The following is a 19,068-nucleotide window of genomic DNA, read 5'->3' on the forward strand; positions in this document are numbered from 1 at the left end:
AACTTAACTAAAAATAAACAACAGCACTTTTTACAAGGTAAAAAAAGTAGTTCATCAGTACCCACAATCCCCTTCATCCCCTGCAGTGTTATCATTGCCTACCGTCACTCCTGTCCACTGGAGGGCCCTCTTGGTCGCCTGTGTTGGGCTTCACTAATATCACTCCATAACCTTCGTTGTTGTGGATCACATTATTTTCCATGGTGATGGATGGCAGTGTATCAAGTTCATCTGCAAAGTCCTGTAGACACAAGGAAAAAAAAAGTCAAGTTCACTTTAATGATCAAAGTAACATAAAATAATTTGAGAAATTGAAATCAACCAAAAACAGTGAAATTAATCTAAATATTGAAAATAAATGAATGTTAAAACAAAGTTACTTCTCCAAATATTGAAAATAAATGAATGTTAAAAAGCAGCTGCTTCTCTAACCTTGATGAGGATCCCGTCCTTACAGTGATGGACGGCACTACTGATGAGACTGCAAACGCTGCCGGGGTAAATCTCTACCCCTGCCCCCTGCACATCACACACAGCAAACAAATCAATAAAATAAAACATGAACAGTAATTATGGAACAACCTAAGGAGTGAGCAGCGAGTGAAGCTCGACCTCCGGCAGTTACCTTAGATCCATACAGGTCACACATGTTCATGTTCAGGTGGGCCGACGTGCGGACAATAACTCCAGTGGTCTCACACTGCAGCACACAGTTCTCCATGGTCAGTGTTCCCTGACGCACACCTGACACAGTCCAAGAAAAACAAACAAAACAAAACAAAAGATGAAGTAGAAATATCCAGCTCCTGCAGATGACCACCATACACGTCTAGCGGTCGATGCTGTACTTACAAAGAATGCCTTCAATGGCGCCGTGTTGAATAAATTTGATGTTGGACAGTTTGACGTTGGCCCCTGTGCATTCCAAAAACGAGTCACCGTTATTTTTCTTCTCAATCACCACGTCATCAGGAAAACCAAAACCTGCAGAGGACACACGACAACAACCGGGGAATATTTCAGTATCACTCAGTTATACAGTATTTGTATTATATGTTAAAAAACAACTTCGGCTACTGCGCCTTTGATACGCCTGACAGATCAAGATGGAGGCCTTCGTTTTACCTTCTACAGTGACGGAGTCTGGTATGAAGATGGTGCTGTTGACACTGTAAAAGCCTGGTAGAACAATGACCATGTCGTCCTCGTGACACGAGTCCACGGCCGAGACTGGCTCTCTGTGAAACTGGACACAAGACACACGGGTTTAGATGGTTCTTCATACACAGACACAGTTATGTTCAAACTGTAAAAAGTTTTAATTATCACGTCACCAAATAAAAAATGGTTAAGATGAGAAGTCACTCAGGTTATTGGACAGTTGGTCATTTCTGGTAAAATTACACTGCCTGATGTTTAATACTTTACAGGCACCAAATGGACCCAGAGTTTCCCGGTCAATTATGTGTGCTATTTTCTTGCTCAAACTAACCTGGATCTCTGCGTCTCCACTGGAGGACAGAGGCAGGAGTCTGGTAGTGAGCAGAGACTGAAGCTGGGTGGAGCTGCAGGAGGATGTGACGACATGGACCACCTTCACGCCTGACTCTCTCTGGCCACGACTCTGAACACACTGCTGCCTGGCATTTCCTTTGTAGCCTAGCACATACCTGGACAAAAAAACATGACGTAAACAAACACTCAGAGAGGAAATAAAGTCGCTTCAGCTGACATGAGGGTGAGGGCAGAGCAGAGACCAGCTACCTCAACAAGGGGTTCTCGATGATGTGCAGTTTGCGTTTGAATGTCTCCAGCTGGTCGTAGAGCTTCAGACCCTCGACCATGGAGACGTTATCGAGCTCAGAGTCAGAGTCTGTGCTCAGGCCGCTGCGGAGAGCAGTGAAGGCCTGGAAGCACTGAGAGGTTTTCTCCAGCAAAGACTGATACTCTGCCACTAAGCCGGCTGGAACTCTGTCCTCCAGGATGTCATAGTATCTGAAATAAATAAAAATAAAGCACAATTGTAAACAGGAGTCATGAGGATTAAAGGCTTCTTTCTAGAACAAGAACAACAGAGAATCAGAGTGGAGACACTCACAGCCTGAGACGGGGTTCGACACAACGAACAAAGTAGTCAAAGTCATCATCTTCATCTTCATCATCCCACTGCCTCCAGATGTGCTTGTTGAAGAACCTGTAAATAAAAGAAGGGAATTCCTTACAAAGTGTGTGGAGCTCAAAGGTAGACATTATGCAGAGAAACGGCAAAAACTGCATTTGAGTGTAGAATTACAGTTCCTACCTCAGATGCTCCAGAGCCAGGGCAGTCTGATCGAGTTCACCAGACTCGTCAAAGACCACGTGCAGCTCCTGCAGAGAGACCTTGTGCTGGGTGGCCTCCAGCAGAGATTTCATGGAGTCTTCAGTGAGGTCACAGCCTCTGGTGTCACACTGCAGCGGTAGCACCAGCTTCACACACGCCTTCAGATCGTCAAGATCACACACCTGAAACCACCGACACCTCGTCAGCCACAAACACGGACAACGACACGACTGAGAGTGACGAAGTATCGCTTTTCAAAATAAAATTCTTACCTCTACAAGAACATCAAAGACGTTGGTACACCACAAAGCCTGCCAATCACACGGCTCCACCACCTTCTTTAGGTAGTCTGCTACAAAGTCCTTAACCTCAGATGGTTTACAGTCTCCTACAACCAAATAAAAAAACAAACAAACAATAATTAAAAATTAGTATCGCTACGGTTGTGTGCTTGAGTCACAATTCATGGCTGAAGGTGTGTCAGCTAGTACCCAGCATGTAGTCCTGATACGCCTTGAACCTCTCATAGTAGAGCAAGTGGCTGGTCTGAAAGGTGTCAGGCAGAGCTGAGGCTCCTCCACCACTGCGTTCACATCTCTGCAGCTGAGTCCCTGATTTTTCACAGTGAAAGTTGTCTGTGCCACTGTCATCGTCATCAGTGTCTTCATCGTCCTCACTTTCATACTCATCCTCCGGTTCATTCTGGAAGAGAGCTATTGCAGAACAGAATTTAGAAAAGACTTTTACAAGAAAATGCTATATATATCTATAAACATAGTAAACATAGTGCCACCTATTGGGCATTTTCGAACCACTTGTAGAATAGTGCGGTACAGGGAAAATAAAGCAGAGGGCAGTATTGCTGCAGATAATTATTTGATATTCGATATGCTTTTAGGATAATTAAGAACTGCTGTTTAAAGGTATTTTATTACAAAAAATTGCAAAAAACACACTTTTTAAAAATGTAATCTCTCGTCACGGTATTGCAGTCAGTAGATCCTTTAGGTTAAAACTGGACGAGTTCTGCTGCGACATGGAACCACGCCGTGTATGTTCTTAGACGCAGCAAACACATTTTTGTGGTCCTACCTTGTGTCACGACGGGAACGTCGTTGTTGTTATTGTCCTCTTCTTCGAATTCGACGTTTACGAACGACGACAAATCCGCCACTTGTACGTCAGACATGGCGTTTGTTCACGACGCTTTTCGCCCAAAAGTGGCAAATTCGTTCGACTCCTTCTAAGCGATAATGTCAATAAAATTGTGTTCTTAGGCTCTTGTTAAAGGCACTATAAACGGTAAATTACCGACATTACAGATTCGAACCAGTTTGTCATATACACACAAACGGAAAAGTCGCACACACCCTGTTACCAATAACTTTCAAACTGTTCCCGGTCTGCTCAGCTGTGGCCAATAACCACACAGAAAGGGCCCAATATCCCGCCTCCTTGATGATGGGGCGCTTTTTAACCAATCAGATCTCAGCTGGTCTCTATTGCGTCAACACGTAGCTTCGCGTCACGAAACGAGAGGAAAGGGAATAAAGTGTTCAGAATTTTATTATTGTATCATATTTTTGATCATTATCATTTGTGGGCTTCCTTTGTGTTTAACGGGTTATATGTTTACCAACATGTAACCCGTTAAACACACTTTTTTACAATATGTAAAATACGTTTCGAACAAACTAAATTAAACAAATTAAACAAACTAATTAAATTAGCAGGCGTTTGACGCCAAAGGGAACACTCGACTTCGACTCAAATTTAGAAAATAACCTTTAAAACAGGGCAAGGCCCCGACATTCTAAAAACGGATCCAAAGTTTAAAATTATGTGCAAATGAGTGGGAACACAATATGCATTTTATCCAATGAAACTCCAGGTATAATACTTATACTGGGCAACAAAAAATTAACATAAAAAAACTGTTACACCATGTGACGAATGGGGATTACCTCTGGACATACCTCGCCTCAACTTTAACCTAAAAAAATAGTTGTACATCTATGCAAACACCTGGGACCATAAAACCAAACCTGTGCAGGTTTTATGCACTGTGACTAAACGGCAGCACAAAGTCCAAGGCCTTATTAATGAGGTTTGGTACAGTGCTGTCCCTGTGCTGTGAGGAGATAAATGAACAGACATGACCATATGAGCCCATATCACCTGGCCACGCAAAGCTTCCTCTATAACTGCACTGAACATTGTGACCACCATCTGGTCAAATTCTGTTAAAATGCAGAGTACAAAATGCAAACTAAACATGCAAACTGAAACAAATGAGAGAAGCCCTTTAAAGCTGATCTTTTTTGTAACATCCATAAATTTAAAGGTGTACATATATATATATATATATATATATACATATATAAACATAATTTCACCAATAGCATCCAAATGTTAATTGCTGTTCTTTTTAAATGAATTAATTATATAAAAAATAATTATTATTTACCGACATTATGAAACGTTTCCTGTTTATGGATATATTATTATGAGCATCGAATTAGTATTTTATTTTATTTTGTGTTTTTGTACAGTAGTTACAATCATAATATATCGAACACACATTTACCTACTGACCTACTGGAAGTACTAGCACTACTTTCTGTACTAGTACTACCACTACTGAAACGACTACGACCAGTAGTACTCCCAATATCACTAAAACAACAACAACAAAAACAACAACAACAACAACAATAAAACAATGACAATTCCTTTATCTTACTGTATATTTAAATTTAAAAACAATAACGCCACATTAGTTTTGTTAACATATGTAAAGTCTCGGTGAACGATGACGTCAGCAGCGTTACCTGCAGTGCTCACCTGTAAATATGCGGAAGTGGCCGTTCAAGGAGTCAAGTGTTCAATATGGAATAGTTGGCGTTGAGCGGAGCGGGTTTGGTGATGAAAACGTAACGTCCATGACACGAAGACAGAACCACTGAGGACCTGTCCTGCGTCTGCCATCACTGCGGGCACCGGTTGTTTTGACTCCCCTGACTGAAGCGTGAATGAACCAGAAAAAGTGAGACGCGGCGTCCGAAAAGAAATGAAGTGCTTCGGAACCACTAAGGTACGGTCTGACACACCGTCTCTGTCTCACACACACACAAATACACAAATGCACACGTACTGTATATGCACATTTATCTGTTGTTTATTTCAGGGACATATTGTCCATTATGCTCCACAGAGTTTATGAGACATAAATAAAAGTGACAGCGAGACGTTCACACGTGACAAGACCAAACATGTACGGCAGCAGTTAACTGGCTGCGTGCGGAGGAAATAGTTTTTAAAACTCAACTTAAAATAAAAAAAATAAAATAAAATGACTAATTAAACACCCCCTCTTATTCTTATGGAGAACGTATCAAAAGCAAAAACACTACAATTTCGTATTGAAATGTCACAAAGAACAAGTGAAGAAAAAGCTAGAATCCGTAATTTGGTGAAGAATCTGAGCTTCAATCAATTAAGCCAAACCGCAAATAAGTGTTTTTGAAGCTCTCCTTGTCAAACAAAACCTTTGACAAACATCAACAAATTTAGATTATGCGACCTGTAGCAAGTTCCAAAACATTTTATGCCAGATGCACGAGTGAGTGAGCTTGAAGTAAAGTTGAGTTCTTTCACTGTAAGTTTTTTTTTTAAATGTTATCAAGTGTATGATTAAAAACAACTTTAAAATCATACTTTGTCCTAAAGTTTTAAATGCTGCACAATAACACGTTTATCATCTGACAACTTTTATTGGAATAAGTTCCGTTGTATGGCTGTAACGTAATGTTTTATTGCTGTTTATTGTATTGTTTGTTGCTCTTTATGAGGAAGGCTGTGTCTTCCTCCTCTGCTCCCGTTGAATTAGTTATTTGTTATTTACCCCAGGAGTTTTTCAGTTCCAGTTTCTCTGTTTACACCAGGTTCTCCTGCATGGGTTTCGTGTGAATATTCATTATTTGTTATTTACCCCAGGAGTTTTTCTGTTCCAATCTCTCTGTTTACACACAATGTGTCCTAAAATTTAACTGAGACAACAAATACAACTTTTGTGTGGACATAAGGATAAGTGGATCAACTGCAAATGTTTATCCAGACAAACTGCTAACCCTCTGCTGTGGTCAAGTTCGTTTTAAAAAAAATAATTTTTAGCTATTCACTAACCCACAATGGGTCCTAAAATTTAACGGGGGGCCGGGTCAGGAGCAGGTAGATGGAGTGTTTGTATGAACGAAGACAAATGACATGTAAAAGTCAGTCAGTAAAGGTTAAAATGCTAAATTGCTTTTAGCCCTTTCTACACCATCTGTTGTCGAAATGCAGGCATTGCAGGGCAAAGGCAGAAATGTATTGAAAATAAAAATTAATAACATAATTTGAACAAGATCGGTGGGCCAGATTAAAAAGCCAAGCGTGCCGTGTCCGGCCCCCGGGCCGTAGTTTGCCCATGCCTGCTCTAACCTGTTTGCAGTGTCCTGTGTAGTGCTACAGTTGTGCACTACTAGTCACCTGTGTCAATCTTCAAATGACTTCATGTTTGCAGGGCACGAGTGCTGCAGGTTGACTCATCATTATTTCAGTGAAGATGAATAAGGAGAAGTTGAGAAGTAGCCGACAGGCGTTGGTGATTACCTGTTTTTGTCACATCTTGACCTCTAGTTGTTAAGGTTTCATTTACTTATATTGAAACAATGTCAGTGAATTATTACTTATATTGAAACAATGTCAGTGAAAGTCTAAAACTCCATTCTTTTGTTTAAACACACCCTATCAAACTGCCTCCTGCTTCTCAATAATCCAGCGGTGAGAGGTTTCTCAACCCTAGGCTACCCCCGTGTGCAGGTCTGATCTCTCGTACTGAGAGTCATCTCTGAGCTAGAGCTACAACAAAAGCTTCCGGGAAAAACTGGGACCGAGCAGGTCAGATGTGAAACCTGTTCCATCATCGGTCACGCCCATGTTGAAGGTTCACTGCAGTATCTGCTGTAACTGCCATGGATGCACTTCAATATCTCTGGCCCAGAATAGAAACTTGTCTTATCTCTTGACTCATCTAACAGACCGGAGAATGTAGCAGCAAAGAGCCGCCGACCGTAAAAGTCTGTAGGTCACAACACGAGACAAGATCAGCATTAAACCGATGACGAGCCCTGTAGCTGTGTTTGGGCAGGTTTGGACCTGCCCAGAAAACACAAACACAGCGTCACATGTGTCACAGCTGGGCTGAATGAAAGAATGTTAAAGGTGCAGTGTGAACATTCACAGTGAAATCAATTTAAATGTTCCCCCACAGCTAAGTTTAACACAACCGGTGCGTGAGTGAGTGTAATCAAAACAATGATGTTGTGTCAACTACTGCCCTCTGGTGGGCATTGGACGATATATGCCAGCATTACCAGATTTAAGAAAAACCTTTTCAGCACAACAGAGCAATAAAACATTAAAAGTGCAACATGGTTAAAACAACTGTGCAATAATCCAGTTGTTTTTTTTATACATTTTACATTTTTATTTTCCTTCCTTCCTTCCTTCCTTTCTATTGTTTGTCTCACCACATTAATGATGGTAACTGCTGTGTATCTGTGTGTTAAAGGAAGAGTATGAGCTGTGCGAGAAACAGAACGATGAAACAATGGAGTATTTACTACCAACCACGGTAAGAGTTCACTTGTTTTCTCTCGTCCAAATTCTATTTTGTCCAAACCTGTTTTTCCAGGTCAATTACTTATAAAGAAAATGTACAGAAGTGAAGAAACGAAAGAAGTCACACACACACACATTCACACACACACACGTGCTCAGCGTGTTGTTACACCTGACGACGGTGTTGTTGTTTGAACAGTCGACACGCCGGACATTCGACTACATACTGGTGGCCGACAAGTTGGACGATGACGACGCTGACCAGAAGGGACAGAGACAGAAAGCCTTCCTCCACGAGCTGGAGAGGAAACATATTTCCATCGTCGTGAGTCTGTGTGACCTTAACAAGCCATAACAAGTATTTCATCATATATTGATCGTCATATATTTAGTACGTGCGCCTGAGTTGTTTCCCTGTGTGTTTGGTTTTTAGAAGATCATGCACGATGACAAGGTCTTCTTCGGCCTGCGCGCTCCCAAAGAGATTTTTGAAGACTATCAGTATCTTCTCAAAGTCTCCGACTCCTGTAACTGGTGTGGAGAAGCCAAGGGCTGCGTCTCACAGGCCACCAGGTGAGAACATCCCACTGTAGAACGTACTGCAGACGAGGAGAACAGGGAGTAGAGAGAGGAAGAACCCACAGTCAGAGAAGAGGGAAAAATGTCAAATTTCTATTAATTATTTCACTCTATCACAGGTCGTTGTGGTATATGTAAAATTTAAAATTTACTGAAAACATAATTTGAACATGTTTGGTGGGCCAGATTAAAAAGCCAAACGGGCCGTGTCCGGCCCCCGGGCCGTAGTTTGCACATGCCTACTCTAAACTGTTTGCATTGTCCTGCTGCACTGGAAAAAAAAACTGTACGCACGGATAAACGAGATTTGTGAAAGTTTTGGTTTTTTTTGGCCATATTTCACACCTTACGATGCCTCCTACAGGGTTTGTAAAGGGTTAATATATAAGTAAATAATCATTACTCTGTGATAACTGTCTCTACTTTGTGTTTTTTTTGCCTATCGTGGGCGGTCTCAGAACGTAACCCCCACAATACGCGAGGGACCGCTGTACTACAGTCTGTCGTACCTTGTGTATTTTGTATATTTTTCTAATGTTCATCGTTTTTCCAGGATACGAATTATCAACTTTATTCTCTATCATACATTCATCAACACTGGGGGTGAGTCTGATGTGACCTGACCCTTGACCTTTGCTCTTTCATGGTCTTTTACACCACAGTGAATGAACAGATTACGTTTTTGTTTTTAAATCCAACAGAGGATCTTGAAGAACTGATGATGAAAGGCGTTTTTGAAACCGTATTCTGCCTCCATGAAGTAAGTCAAACTGTGACCGACAAAATATTTTCTCAAGGGGTTTGGATTTGAAATGAAGTACATTTATGCGTTTTTTTATTTTCCTCAGAGAAAGAAGCAGAAACAGCTGAGGAAGAACTGGGCTCGATGGTCGGGTCTGTTTACTGGACAACCAGTTAATGATGTCAAGTCAGTACCTTTATCACCGTAGCTCTGATCACCTTTAAGATCTTCATGCCGTTCTTCCACTACGGCATGTTAATACTGCATAAAACCTTAGCTATGTTAGTGTATTTTCCCATGCTAAGAAAAACAAGTATTAGTATTAAAGTAAGTACAAGTATAAAAATTTGTAAAAATGTGTATATGTATGTATGTATATATGTGCATATATGTATGTATGTATGTATATGTGTATATATGTATATATGTATATATTTTACAAATATATTCTCCATCAGTTCCTTTGCCTAAAAACTGTCATATTTACATTTTCTGATGTCTGTCTGCAGATCATACTTTGGAGAGAAGGTGGCGCTGTACTACCTGTGGCTGGGCTGGTACACCATGATGCTGGTCCCAGCTGCTGCTCTGGGCCTCGTAGTCTTCCTGTACGGACTTGCCTTTTTCAACACAAACCCACTGATGTGAGTCAGACCTGTGGAAGCCATTATTTATGACACACTGATAGAAGAAGTTTGGTGGTAATGACAGTAGAACAAGTACTTTGTCTACCTGACGAGTGGGCGGTTTCTGTCAGCTGACATCAAGGGTTGGTGAAAGGCAGCGACTGAAAGAAGCTGCTGAGTCATTTAAAACAGAACACACAAAAAAAGATGTTTATCTTTATATTAAAGGGTCAGTTCCAGTTTTTTGTTGTACACCTACATCTACATTAGCCAACATTGGTGTCATGTGTCCAAGGCCTTTGTGTCAGCAGCTATGATATTCATGGCTCCATCCACTGACGTTGTGTGTTTATGTGTGTGTGTGTCCACAGTAAGGAAGTGTGTAACTCCAGCACTATCATGTGTCCTCGCTGTGACAACAGGTGTACAGTGTGGAAGCTCTCAGACACCTGCTCCTACGCCAAGGTGAACTAACCTTCTGACCTACGCTTGTTGATGGATGGACACTTTATCAGTGACATCTCTCTCTCTCTCCCTCTCTCTTCCTCTCTCTCTCTCGATGCCTTTTGATTTTGGTTTGTGTTGATATGAGCAGGTCAGCCACCTCTTTGATAACGAGGGCACCGTGGCCTTCGCTATGTTCATGGCCATTTGGGGTGAGTTCACCGACTGCATCTGAATTTTAAGGGCACAGAGTTGTTGATGAAGTTATTACAAAAATATAATATATTTGACAGCTTGTGCTTCACGTGACATTGTACTTGTTACATTGTACTTGTTACTGTGTTTGGTTTTTCAGCTACTCTATTCTTGGAGCTGTGGAAGAGGCACAGAGCCAAACATGTGTCTCAGTGGAAAGTGTACGACTGGTGTGAAGAAGAGGTCGATATTTTTATTTTGTTTTGTTTTCTTGATGTAATCTATAATTTGAATGTGAATTGATTTAGTCGCCAGCGATCTTACCGTGCATATATATTCATTTGCGAAAAGAAGTGCTTTGGTTTTATATATGTATGTATATATGTGTGTATATATATATATATATATATATATATACATATACATATATATATATATATACATATATTCATATATATGTGTATATATATGTATATATGTATATATATATATATATATATATATATACATATACATATATATATATATATACATATATTCATATATATGTGTATATATATGTATATATATATATACATATATATATTAATATTGGTCTCCTTTAATGCGTGTGTTAAACAGGAGGAGCTGATCTTGGCCATCGTCAGCAATCCACACTGTAGTCCCAAACAATTCAGACACTCCTACCTACGGACCACCCTGGTCCTCATCCTGGTAACACTGATGGTAAAGTAACTCCCACTACAGTTTGAATTAAACTCTATTTAGATTGATTTTGTTTAAGATGATTACACATGACTTTTTTTTTTTTTCCCGTGTTCCAGCTGATGATCATCATTGGTCTGGCTCACGCTCTGGTGGTGTTTAGAGTCGTGGCGGCTGCTCTGTTGTCCGAGGGCAACTGGGAGTTTGTCAGAGACCACGCCTCCTCTGTGGCCATGCTGCTGGGGGCTGTGCTGCATTACATCACTATTCAGGTCATGACACGGGTACGTTTCTACAACACTGTCGGGATAGGATCCATCAGGATTTATCAGGATTCATCCTGGAGGTTTATAGTTTTAGTCCGACTTATCACAGGGTACACATAGATTAATTAATTAATCATGATTTTAACGTTACATATGGAAGTTTCTAAATATGTGAAAAATCTAATTTTCTTTATATTGCTTTGGGGAAGCCTTCGTCGTTAAGATTAATAATCCTAATATCTAGTAAAATAAAAATAATTTGCTTTTTAGGATGGGTTTAAATTTATTAAAACATATGCTCATGAATGTGTAACATAAACTAACATACCAGTCCAGCCTGCTCGTGTTGCAAAATCTCAGATCTGCCGAGTGTCGTCTTCAGAGTTCCGTCTGAGTTTACAGGAGACTGCGTGAAACCTTCCACCGCAGTCTGTTGTTTTAGAGTTTGTTGTGTCATAAATCAGGTGTCGCTCCATCCTTCAGATTACTTGGAAGTGTCATTATCTGAAAGAGGTCATGATTCAACTAAAAAGCGAAGAACCTGTTTGTCTTGTGATCAACGCTCCAGCGATGTCATTAATCTCTCTTCCTGTTTTCACCACCCTAAGGTAAACAGATGGGTCGCCCTCAAGCTGTGTAACATCGGTGAGAGCCGTTCTGACGTTCCTGTGTTCACGCTCTCATAGTACAAATAAACAAAAAGAAATTGTCACTCACTTGTTATTCCCGCCGTCTCCGTCCTGTGTGTTTGAATGTCCAGAGAAGACAAACTCCTTTGCTGCCACAGAGAGAAGCTTCACAGTGAAGATGTTCACCTTCCAGTTCTTCACTCTCTTCTCCTCACTCTTCTACGTGGCCTTCTTCCTTGGCAGGTACTCCACCTGATTTAAAGAAAAGACTGGAAGTTAACACTGTATCAGGTCACATGTTCTGTTCGGTGTCACACATTCAGCTGAAGGTGCCTGGTTGTCTGAGTTGAACAGGAAAAAAAATGTAACCGAAAAAATATGAAAAGAATTCTACATACCTCCTGTGATACCCTTGCACACCACTAGGGGGTCCAACTTCACCTGGTTGGGAAAAAAAACAAAGGATTTTATATAACTTTTTTTATCCTGCAGAATAAATGGCCATCCTGGAAGTTATGTCCGCATCGCTCGCTGGAGGCTGGAGGAGGTGAGGAGGTGTCAGTCACGTCCGTGTTCTAGTCACATTCCCGTAGCCTCGTTCTGACTCTCCGCTGGGTTCTTTGTCCTCCAGTGCCATCCCAGCGGTTGTTTGACGGACCTTTTCATCCAGATGGCTGTCATCATGGTGCTGAAACAGACGCTCAACAACATCTTTGAGTTCACTGTGCCGTGAGTGGCTCTTTGTTTACTATCACGATTAATTGAGATTATTTAAAAAAAAAAAATCAAACCAACCAACAAAAAAAAAAAAATCAGGATTTTCTGTATGCCTTGATCTTCTTATAAACTGATACGAGTTCATGTACATTCGTGTACTCGTCGATACTGAATACTGTGAGTTTTATTGAAAAACCACCATAGAGTCTCAGTTCAATGGATCAGCATGTGAATGAACGCTGTTGCCACCGTGTGTTTCCTCAGGTGGCTGAAGCAGTGCATGAGCCGAAACAAAGTGAAGAAGCTGCAGAGAAAGTGTGGCTACTGTTACAGGAAAGCCTGTCGTAATGAACAGGAGGGAGTCGACCCCTGTGACATCTGCAAACTCCGTGACTGGCTACGAAACTATCACCTGGCCGACTCCAACGCCTTCAGCCTTTTCAACGAGTTCCTGGAAATGGGTAAGTCTGAGGTGTGACTGAAGGTGGCGTGTTCATCATCAGTCCACAGGAGGCGTGTGAACATGGCGAGTCAAACGCAGGTTCTACATGTTTGGCTCAATACATTTTGATGTAGGTTTTGTCTATTTTTTTTCTGTGCCAAATGTAGCTTCTGACAGAATGTTGATAACTTGAAAAGAAAGAAAGAAAGAAGAAATATTGAAGACCATGCTCTTTGTCATATGACAGTGCATGTGCTGTAATAAAATATGATGCATTTACCAGATTGAATTACATGCGGATAATTACACATTCAAGGCAGGTAACAAAAGCCAAAATTTGTAGTTGCACAGTTTAGCCCCAGGGTTGGATCTTCACATCTGTAGACTCTGAGACCGTGACGTTGAAGAGAATGTGTTATTGAAATGTCCCAGTTAAAAACCCGTGGTGTGTGTGTGTGTACCTCAGTGATCCAGTTCAGTTTCACCACCATATTTGTGGCTGCGTTCCCTCTGGCTCCTATGCTGGCTCTGCTCAACAACATCATCGAGATCCGCCTGGACGCCATCAAGATGGTACGGCTAGAGCGCCGGCTGGTTCCCAGGAAGACCAACGACATTGGTGAGTTGTTCCTGTGTCATGTTGTGTAAAAAAAAAAAAAGAAGACGATTAGAAGGAGAACGATTGAGAAGAATGTCAGGGATGATGTGTAACAAATATTTGACTTTGACTGAAAAAAAAACAAAAACAAAACGAACACAATTTGTCATTAATCTCAATTAATCATGATTGAGATTATTGTGATTAATCATGATTATTTGAGATTAGTCATGATTAATTGAGATTCCTCAAAAAATCAAACAAACTGTACGCCTTAATCTTGTAAATGAAAGCTGAGAACATGTGACACCGATACCTTGATGCCCTCATCTGTCAATTAATCATGATTAATTGAGATGAATCATTGTTTTGAACATCGACGTCTAATCTGAGGGTTGGAGATCTGTGTCTGAATTCCCATCTCCTCTGTGCAGGTGTGTGGACTCAGGTATTGGAGGCCATCGGGGTGTTGGCGGTGATCGCTAACGGTCTGGTGATCGGCGTGTCCTCAGACTTTGTCCCGCGCCTCGTCTATCGCTACCGTTATGGACCTTGTGCTACTGGAGGCAGCAACACACAGTCAGTAAAAAACAGAGGCTGTGAGAAGAAGTCGTGTCACCTCAGCTGAGTGAAGTCTCCTGTTGTGACACAGGCGTTTATGTTTTTTTTTTGTCTCCCCTTTCGCAGCTGCATGCAAGGCTACATCAATGACACCCTGTCCACAGCCTTCATGGGTCACCCTGCGGTGCAAAATGACTTCATACCGAAACAGATGATCACAGAGAGCGGCTTCAACGCCACAGAGTGCAGGTGAGACCTCGTCTGACAGGAACGGTTTACAGAGTGCAGGTGAGACCTCGTCTGACTGGAACGGTCACTCAGAGACATAGAGTACGGTCCTGACTGTCCCCCTACTGCCCACACAGCTACAGAGACTACAGGAGTGACGAGGACTACAAACTGACCGCTCAGTTCTGGGTGGTAATGGCCGTGCGCTTTGCCTTCGTTATCCTGTTTGAGGTTTGTTCAGGATGTGTTTGTCTCTCCGGGGCCACAGGCTTCTGTGTCAGTCCTAGTAAATACTGTAACACAGAAGTATTCTGGTTAAAAAAATGTACAAAATTCAAAGTCCTGAAAAATTAGAAACTCACTGTATGTGTTTTTTTGCAGCACGTTGTCGTGGTGTGTAAGTTCATAGCGGCGTGGTTCGTCCCCAACAGTCCAATGAAGGTGAAGAACGATAGACTGCACGACAAAATGGCTCGACTAAAGGAGGAGCTCCGGTAAGTCAGCAGAAATGAAGGTCCTTCAGCAGTCCTAAACCTCGAGTCCAAGATACGTTTCAAGTGTCTTTAGAGGGCGAGTCCTAGGTCAAGTCCTAGGTTTTGCCACTCAAGTGCAACTCGAGTGCTAGCCTCAGATTTGAGGAAACTGCCGCTAGCTTCGCAAATAAAGAATAAAGCATCTCAGAGATGAAGAGGAGTCATGATGATGATGACGATGATGTTTTCTTGTTCCGTCTTCTTTCAGTGACATCAAACGCAGCATATCAACAGATGTTTGAATCTTCCACAGTCACGTGCAGCTGTGAGTCCAATCACAATGTGAATTCAGAAGAACCGTCTTCGTTTTACAGTTTATCCTGTCTGCTGGTTGAGAGCACTGGACTCCACTATAACGCNNCGCCCCCTTATGGTTGATTGTAGTTCTTGTCGCCTGCTGAAATGTGACCATTCAGCCATTTTTTTTAATATAATGTGTACATAAATGTAATTTACTTTATGTTTTTTATAATTATTCCAAGATGGCCGACTGACTTGGCTGTACTGTAAGTTTACCCGTTTACTCACCAATGTATATGACATTTCATATCAATATTACTTACTTTACGATCTAAACAAACATGGAAAAACATTCTCAACATCTGCGTCTACAGTTGTGAGTCCACTGTAAAAAAATCACATTTCCAGAAAGATTGGAACACTTCTTGAGGACAGAGACAAATAAATGATGTCATTTGGTAATGTCCTCCATCAGAGACGATGGTATCTTATTGGCTAGACACAGTTGAGGTCTCAGTGACCAGTTTTTTCTGGAAATGTCACTGAATGAACTCACCTGCAGACTCAGATTTACTACAGTGGATTGTGCTGCGCCACCTACTGGTGTTACTGACCCTTTGAACCTCGTCAATAACCGCCAATGATTTACATACCGGATCCTTTTAAAGTCAATAAAAAATATTTATTAGGACTCTGGCATCTCTTTGATGGTGACAGTCAGTGTCTGTTGACTTTGTCCATTATATTGTAAATCTCAAGAGCTGTTTTTGTTTGGTTTGTTTTGTTAGCTTAAGTTTGTTGCTTGTTATTTCCGTACACTACAAAAAAACATGGTTGGAACAACAGCTGCAGTGAGAGTGAAGAGGAGAAATGGGTTTACTATGAGCTCTTGGCCACCAGGTGGCAACACTAATGCAAAAAATGTAAATATAAAGGCCTTGTGTAAAAAAAGTTAAAACTAACAAAATAAAAAAAAGAAAATTAAATTGTACAACTTCTTTAATCTTTTATCGTCAATTAATAATAATTTCAGGAATTTTTTTTTTTCAAATTTAAAACGGTCGTTGCTGTTACGATATTTTGAGCAAATTGAAATTTAGAATATCATATTTTATTACAAATAAAAATACATTCACTTTGAGGACTTTTTCTAATGTGGAATATCCTCAAATCAAAAAAAAAGATAAATGTGAAAGAAAAGTCAGGTCAGACCTTTAACACTGATGTCCTTCATTGTCTTAATTAAAATAACTGTTTGAATTGTATATTTTTCATTAAAAAACTCTTCACAAAAGAACATTGAAAATAGTTTTGATAATTATGTAGTGTTCTGAAAGTTAGGATAAGGAAATGTGACCCAACACCAGCCCAGCAGGTCAAATAGAAACACCTTTTAAACGTGGCACCACCGTGTGTCCAAGTGAAGAATCAACAGAAACTTTACCTGTTTTTCAACGCTGTAAAATCCACACCACATCGTCACGTACACATCTGCAGATCAGGACACACACACATACACACATGGTCAACATATAAATGGGGCTGAATCTTTGTTTGTTTTTTATTTTAAACAATATATTATTTTACAACATCTATAAAACACACCTTTTGCATAAATTATGCTACGGAACAAAAACCTCCAATAAAAACACAGGACAGAGCAGTCAACTCTCCTCACCTGAACATTAGAGAACGTGAACACTGAGAAAAGAAACTCAGGCGACTGGAAAGGCAAACAGAGGTAAAGTGTTTTAGTGTCATCGACCAGTCAGTCACAGGAACAGGAAACGATTTAAAACAGGCTCATCTTTCACTCAGGCCAATTAAAAACACTGGAAACGACAAAGGTTTCCAGTCACAACGTGTTGAAACATTTACTCTGCAGAGTCAAAACTGGTTTTTATCCTCTCAGGCAACGTGAAGGTTTAAGAACCTCACTCAAAAAGTCAAAGTTGACTTTACAGGAATGTAAACCTAAGTTAGGACAGAGGAAAGGTCACCACTGGGTCAACCTGAACATTTCCAGTGTGATTCTGCAGTGTGAACGCCCGATGATGCGTCAGACATTTTCAGTAGCAGACAGATCTGGACTGCAGGCAGGACAGACCGCCACGCAGCTCTGTTGATTTCAAGGAGAATTTTTTATTGTACCCTGGCTCTGTTGATTTCAAGGAGAATATTTTATTGTACCCTAAGGGTCAAAGGTCAAACTGATTTAACCGGGGGTTTCCTCCCTTTGTTCGACTGAAAATTTTCCTGGACTCCCTAAATCTTTTCACAACTACTTAACTCTAGATGGCGACAAACTGAGCCAGCGGTAGATTCTCCTTGAAAACCTGGTCTTGAGAACAAATTCAATCTTGTGAAAAACCATTTTCAAACCTCATCAAACTCTGTGGGCCACAGACACAGTAGATGCTAATTGCTGTCAACCTGTAATTGCACACTTTGCTGAGGTGAATGTAATATCCACAAAAGGGGGCGCTGTAGAAGAAGTTTGGGGAAAAACGTTTTCTTCATTGGTTTTTCTAAAAATAATCTTCTACAGATAACAACATGACCGAGTATCATGCAAACATGGTGAACACTGACGCATTAGTGAGCTAACAGTAACCACCGTGTACATCTCAGTTACATTCACCTCTGGAAAAAAAAAGAAGAAAAAGGTCAGATAAAAATGTGGTCTATAGACTACACATCACCGAGGAGTCTGTGCTTTGATGAGGTCCAAGTCCAATAATACAGTCCATTCTATTCTTAAATGGTGGTAACAACAGACAAACTGTTTACAAAATACACAAGAGACAAAATGTGGTGAATAATGAACGATAAATCCAGCGGTAGCAAAACAGTGACTTCACTATTTCAGCTCCTTAGGACAGTATTTGTTCTAGTTTCAAGAGCATTTCAGATTATTTCTATTTCGATCAAATATTTTATGGCATTAAATTCATGTTGATTTTAAAAAAACATTGTTTCAACAGTTTGAGCGACTGTTGACATTCTACAGGATCTGTGTAGAGAATCTTAAACTCACAGAAAATTAAAAAAGAACTTAACGTCTACTGATGATTCTACAGTAGACGTTTTACAAACACTGGTCCTGAATGTTGGACCATGAGACGGCGTGAGGACTGTCTGAGGAACTGAGAGCCGTTTGTGCTGAAAGTTCTTTGCGTTAGAATCGCTGCTTCATTGTGCTTTAACAGAAACTCAGCGGTGTGTTGATACTTTCACCCAGATCCAACTGAAACTCCAAATGATCCTGAAGTCACGTTCCATATTCATGTAAACATAGACGCGTTACTGTAAAACAGGACCAAACTAACAAACCTAAACCTGTTACACTCTCCTGACATACTGTAACTGAAGGCATCGACTAATACAGGAGTTAGAAATTAATACAAAAAAATAAAATAAAGGCATCGACTAATACAGGAGTTAGAAAGTAATAAAAAAAAAAAAAACATTTCTTACTCTTAACATTTTTTGTTTAGATCAACACTAAATATAAGTGTTTTAAAGTGTGAACAACACCGACAGTGAGAGGAGTGGAGCTCACCTCTAGTGTTAGCA

General features: G+C 40.6%; 2 protein-coding genes and 1 long non-coding RNA gene across 6 annotated transcripts in view; 1 reads left to right on the plus strand and 2 right to left on the minus strand.

Annotated features, from left to right (window-relative positions):
* Window positions 1–3,760, minus strand: part of shcbp1 (SHC SH2-domain binding protein 1) — a 5,109-nt gene extending 1,349 nt beyond the window's left edge. Inside the window, exons 1-12 of the mRNA XM_008310682.3 lie at window positions 3,416–3,760; window positions 2,815–3,036; window positions 2,596–2,711; window positions 2,303–2,505; window positions 2,099–2,194; window positions 1,765–1,995; window positions 1,493–1,670; window positions 1,126–1,246; window positions 853–984; window positions 626–744; window positions 433–519; window positions 103–241 (exon numbers count right to left, since the gene is read on the minus strand). Coding sequence (XP_008308904.1) covers window positions 103–241; window positions 433–519; window positions 626–744; window positions 853–984; window positions 1,126–1,246; window positions 1,493–1,670; window positions 1,765–1,995; window positions 2,099–2,194; window positions 2,303–2,505; window positions 2,596–2,711; window positions 2,815–3,036; window positions 3,416–3,512 — 1,741 coding nt within the window. The 5' untranslated portion in view covers window positions 3,513–3,760. The remainder of the gene's footprint in view (window positions 1–102; window positions 242–432; window positions 520–625; window positions 745–852; window positions 985–1,125; window positions 1,247–1,492; window positions 1,671–1,764; window positions 1,996–2,098; window positions 2,195–2,302; window positions 2,506–2,595; window positions 2,712–2,814; window positions 3,037–3,415) is intronic.
* A 1,375-nt stretch (window positions 3,761–5,135) lies between these two features.
* LOC103379203 (anoctamin-9-like) lies at window positions 5,136–16,484 on the plus strand. Of its 2 annotated transcripts, XM_008310680.3 has the most exons (24): window positions 5,137–5,417; window positions 7,938–8,000; window positions 8,187–8,312; window positions 8,421–8,560; window positions 9,120–9,169; window positions 9,268–9,326; window positions 9,415–9,494; window positions 9,818–9,952; window positions 10,306–10,399; window positions 10,530–10,590; window positions 10,734–10,816; window positions 11,195–11,299; window positions 11,398–11,562; window positions 12,153–12,189; window positions 12,305–12,416; window positions 12,666–12,720; window positions 12,805–12,902; window positions 13,155–13,351; window positions 13,799–13,951; window positions 14,365–14,509; window positions 14,618–14,740; window positions 14,857–14,950; window positions 15,101–15,213; window positions 15,461–16,484. In XM_008310680.3, the coding sequence occupies exons 1-24, from the start codon at window positions 5,394–5,396 to the stop codon at window positions 15,492–15,494; spliced, it is 2,346 nt and encodes a 781-aa protein (XP_008308902.1). In that variant the 5' UTR covers window positions 5,137–5,393; the 3' UTR covers window positions 15,495–16,484. The 2 variants fall into 2 exon arrangements, with proteins under 2 accessions (XP_024911539.1, XP_008308902.1); XM_025055771.1 differs by lacking the exons at window positions 15,101–15,213; window positions 15,461–16,484 and having other exon boundaries at window positions 5,136–5,417; window positions 14,780–14,903.
* On the minus strand, window positions 8,463–12,693 carry LOC103379202 (uncharacterized). Of its 3 annotated transcripts, none has more exons than XR_003049770.1 (7): window positions 12,572–12,693; window positions 12,262–12,425; window positions 11,873–12,048; window positions 10,410–10,609; window positions 10,041–10,105; window positions 9,852–9,963; window positions 8,463–8,586 (listed from the first exon to the last, which is right to left on the minus strand). It is a non-coding gene; the product is annotated as an uncharacterized LOC103379202 (long non-coding RNA). The 3 variants fall into 3 exon arrangements; XR_003049771.1 differs by having other exon boundaries at window positions 10,041–10,108; XR_521565.3 differs by lacking the exon at window positions 11,873–12,048.
* Window positions 16,485–19,068: the final 2,584 nt, after the last annotated feature.

Source organism: Cynoglossus semilaevis, chromosome 5, assembly GCF_000523025.1.
Source record: "Cynoglossus semilaevis isolate Cse_v1.0 chromosome 5, Cse_v1.0, whole genome shotgun sequence".
NCBI classification, from domain to species: Eukaryota; Metazoa; Chordata; class Actinopteri; order Pleuronectiformes; family Cynoglossidae; genus Cynoglossus; species Cynoglossus semilaevis.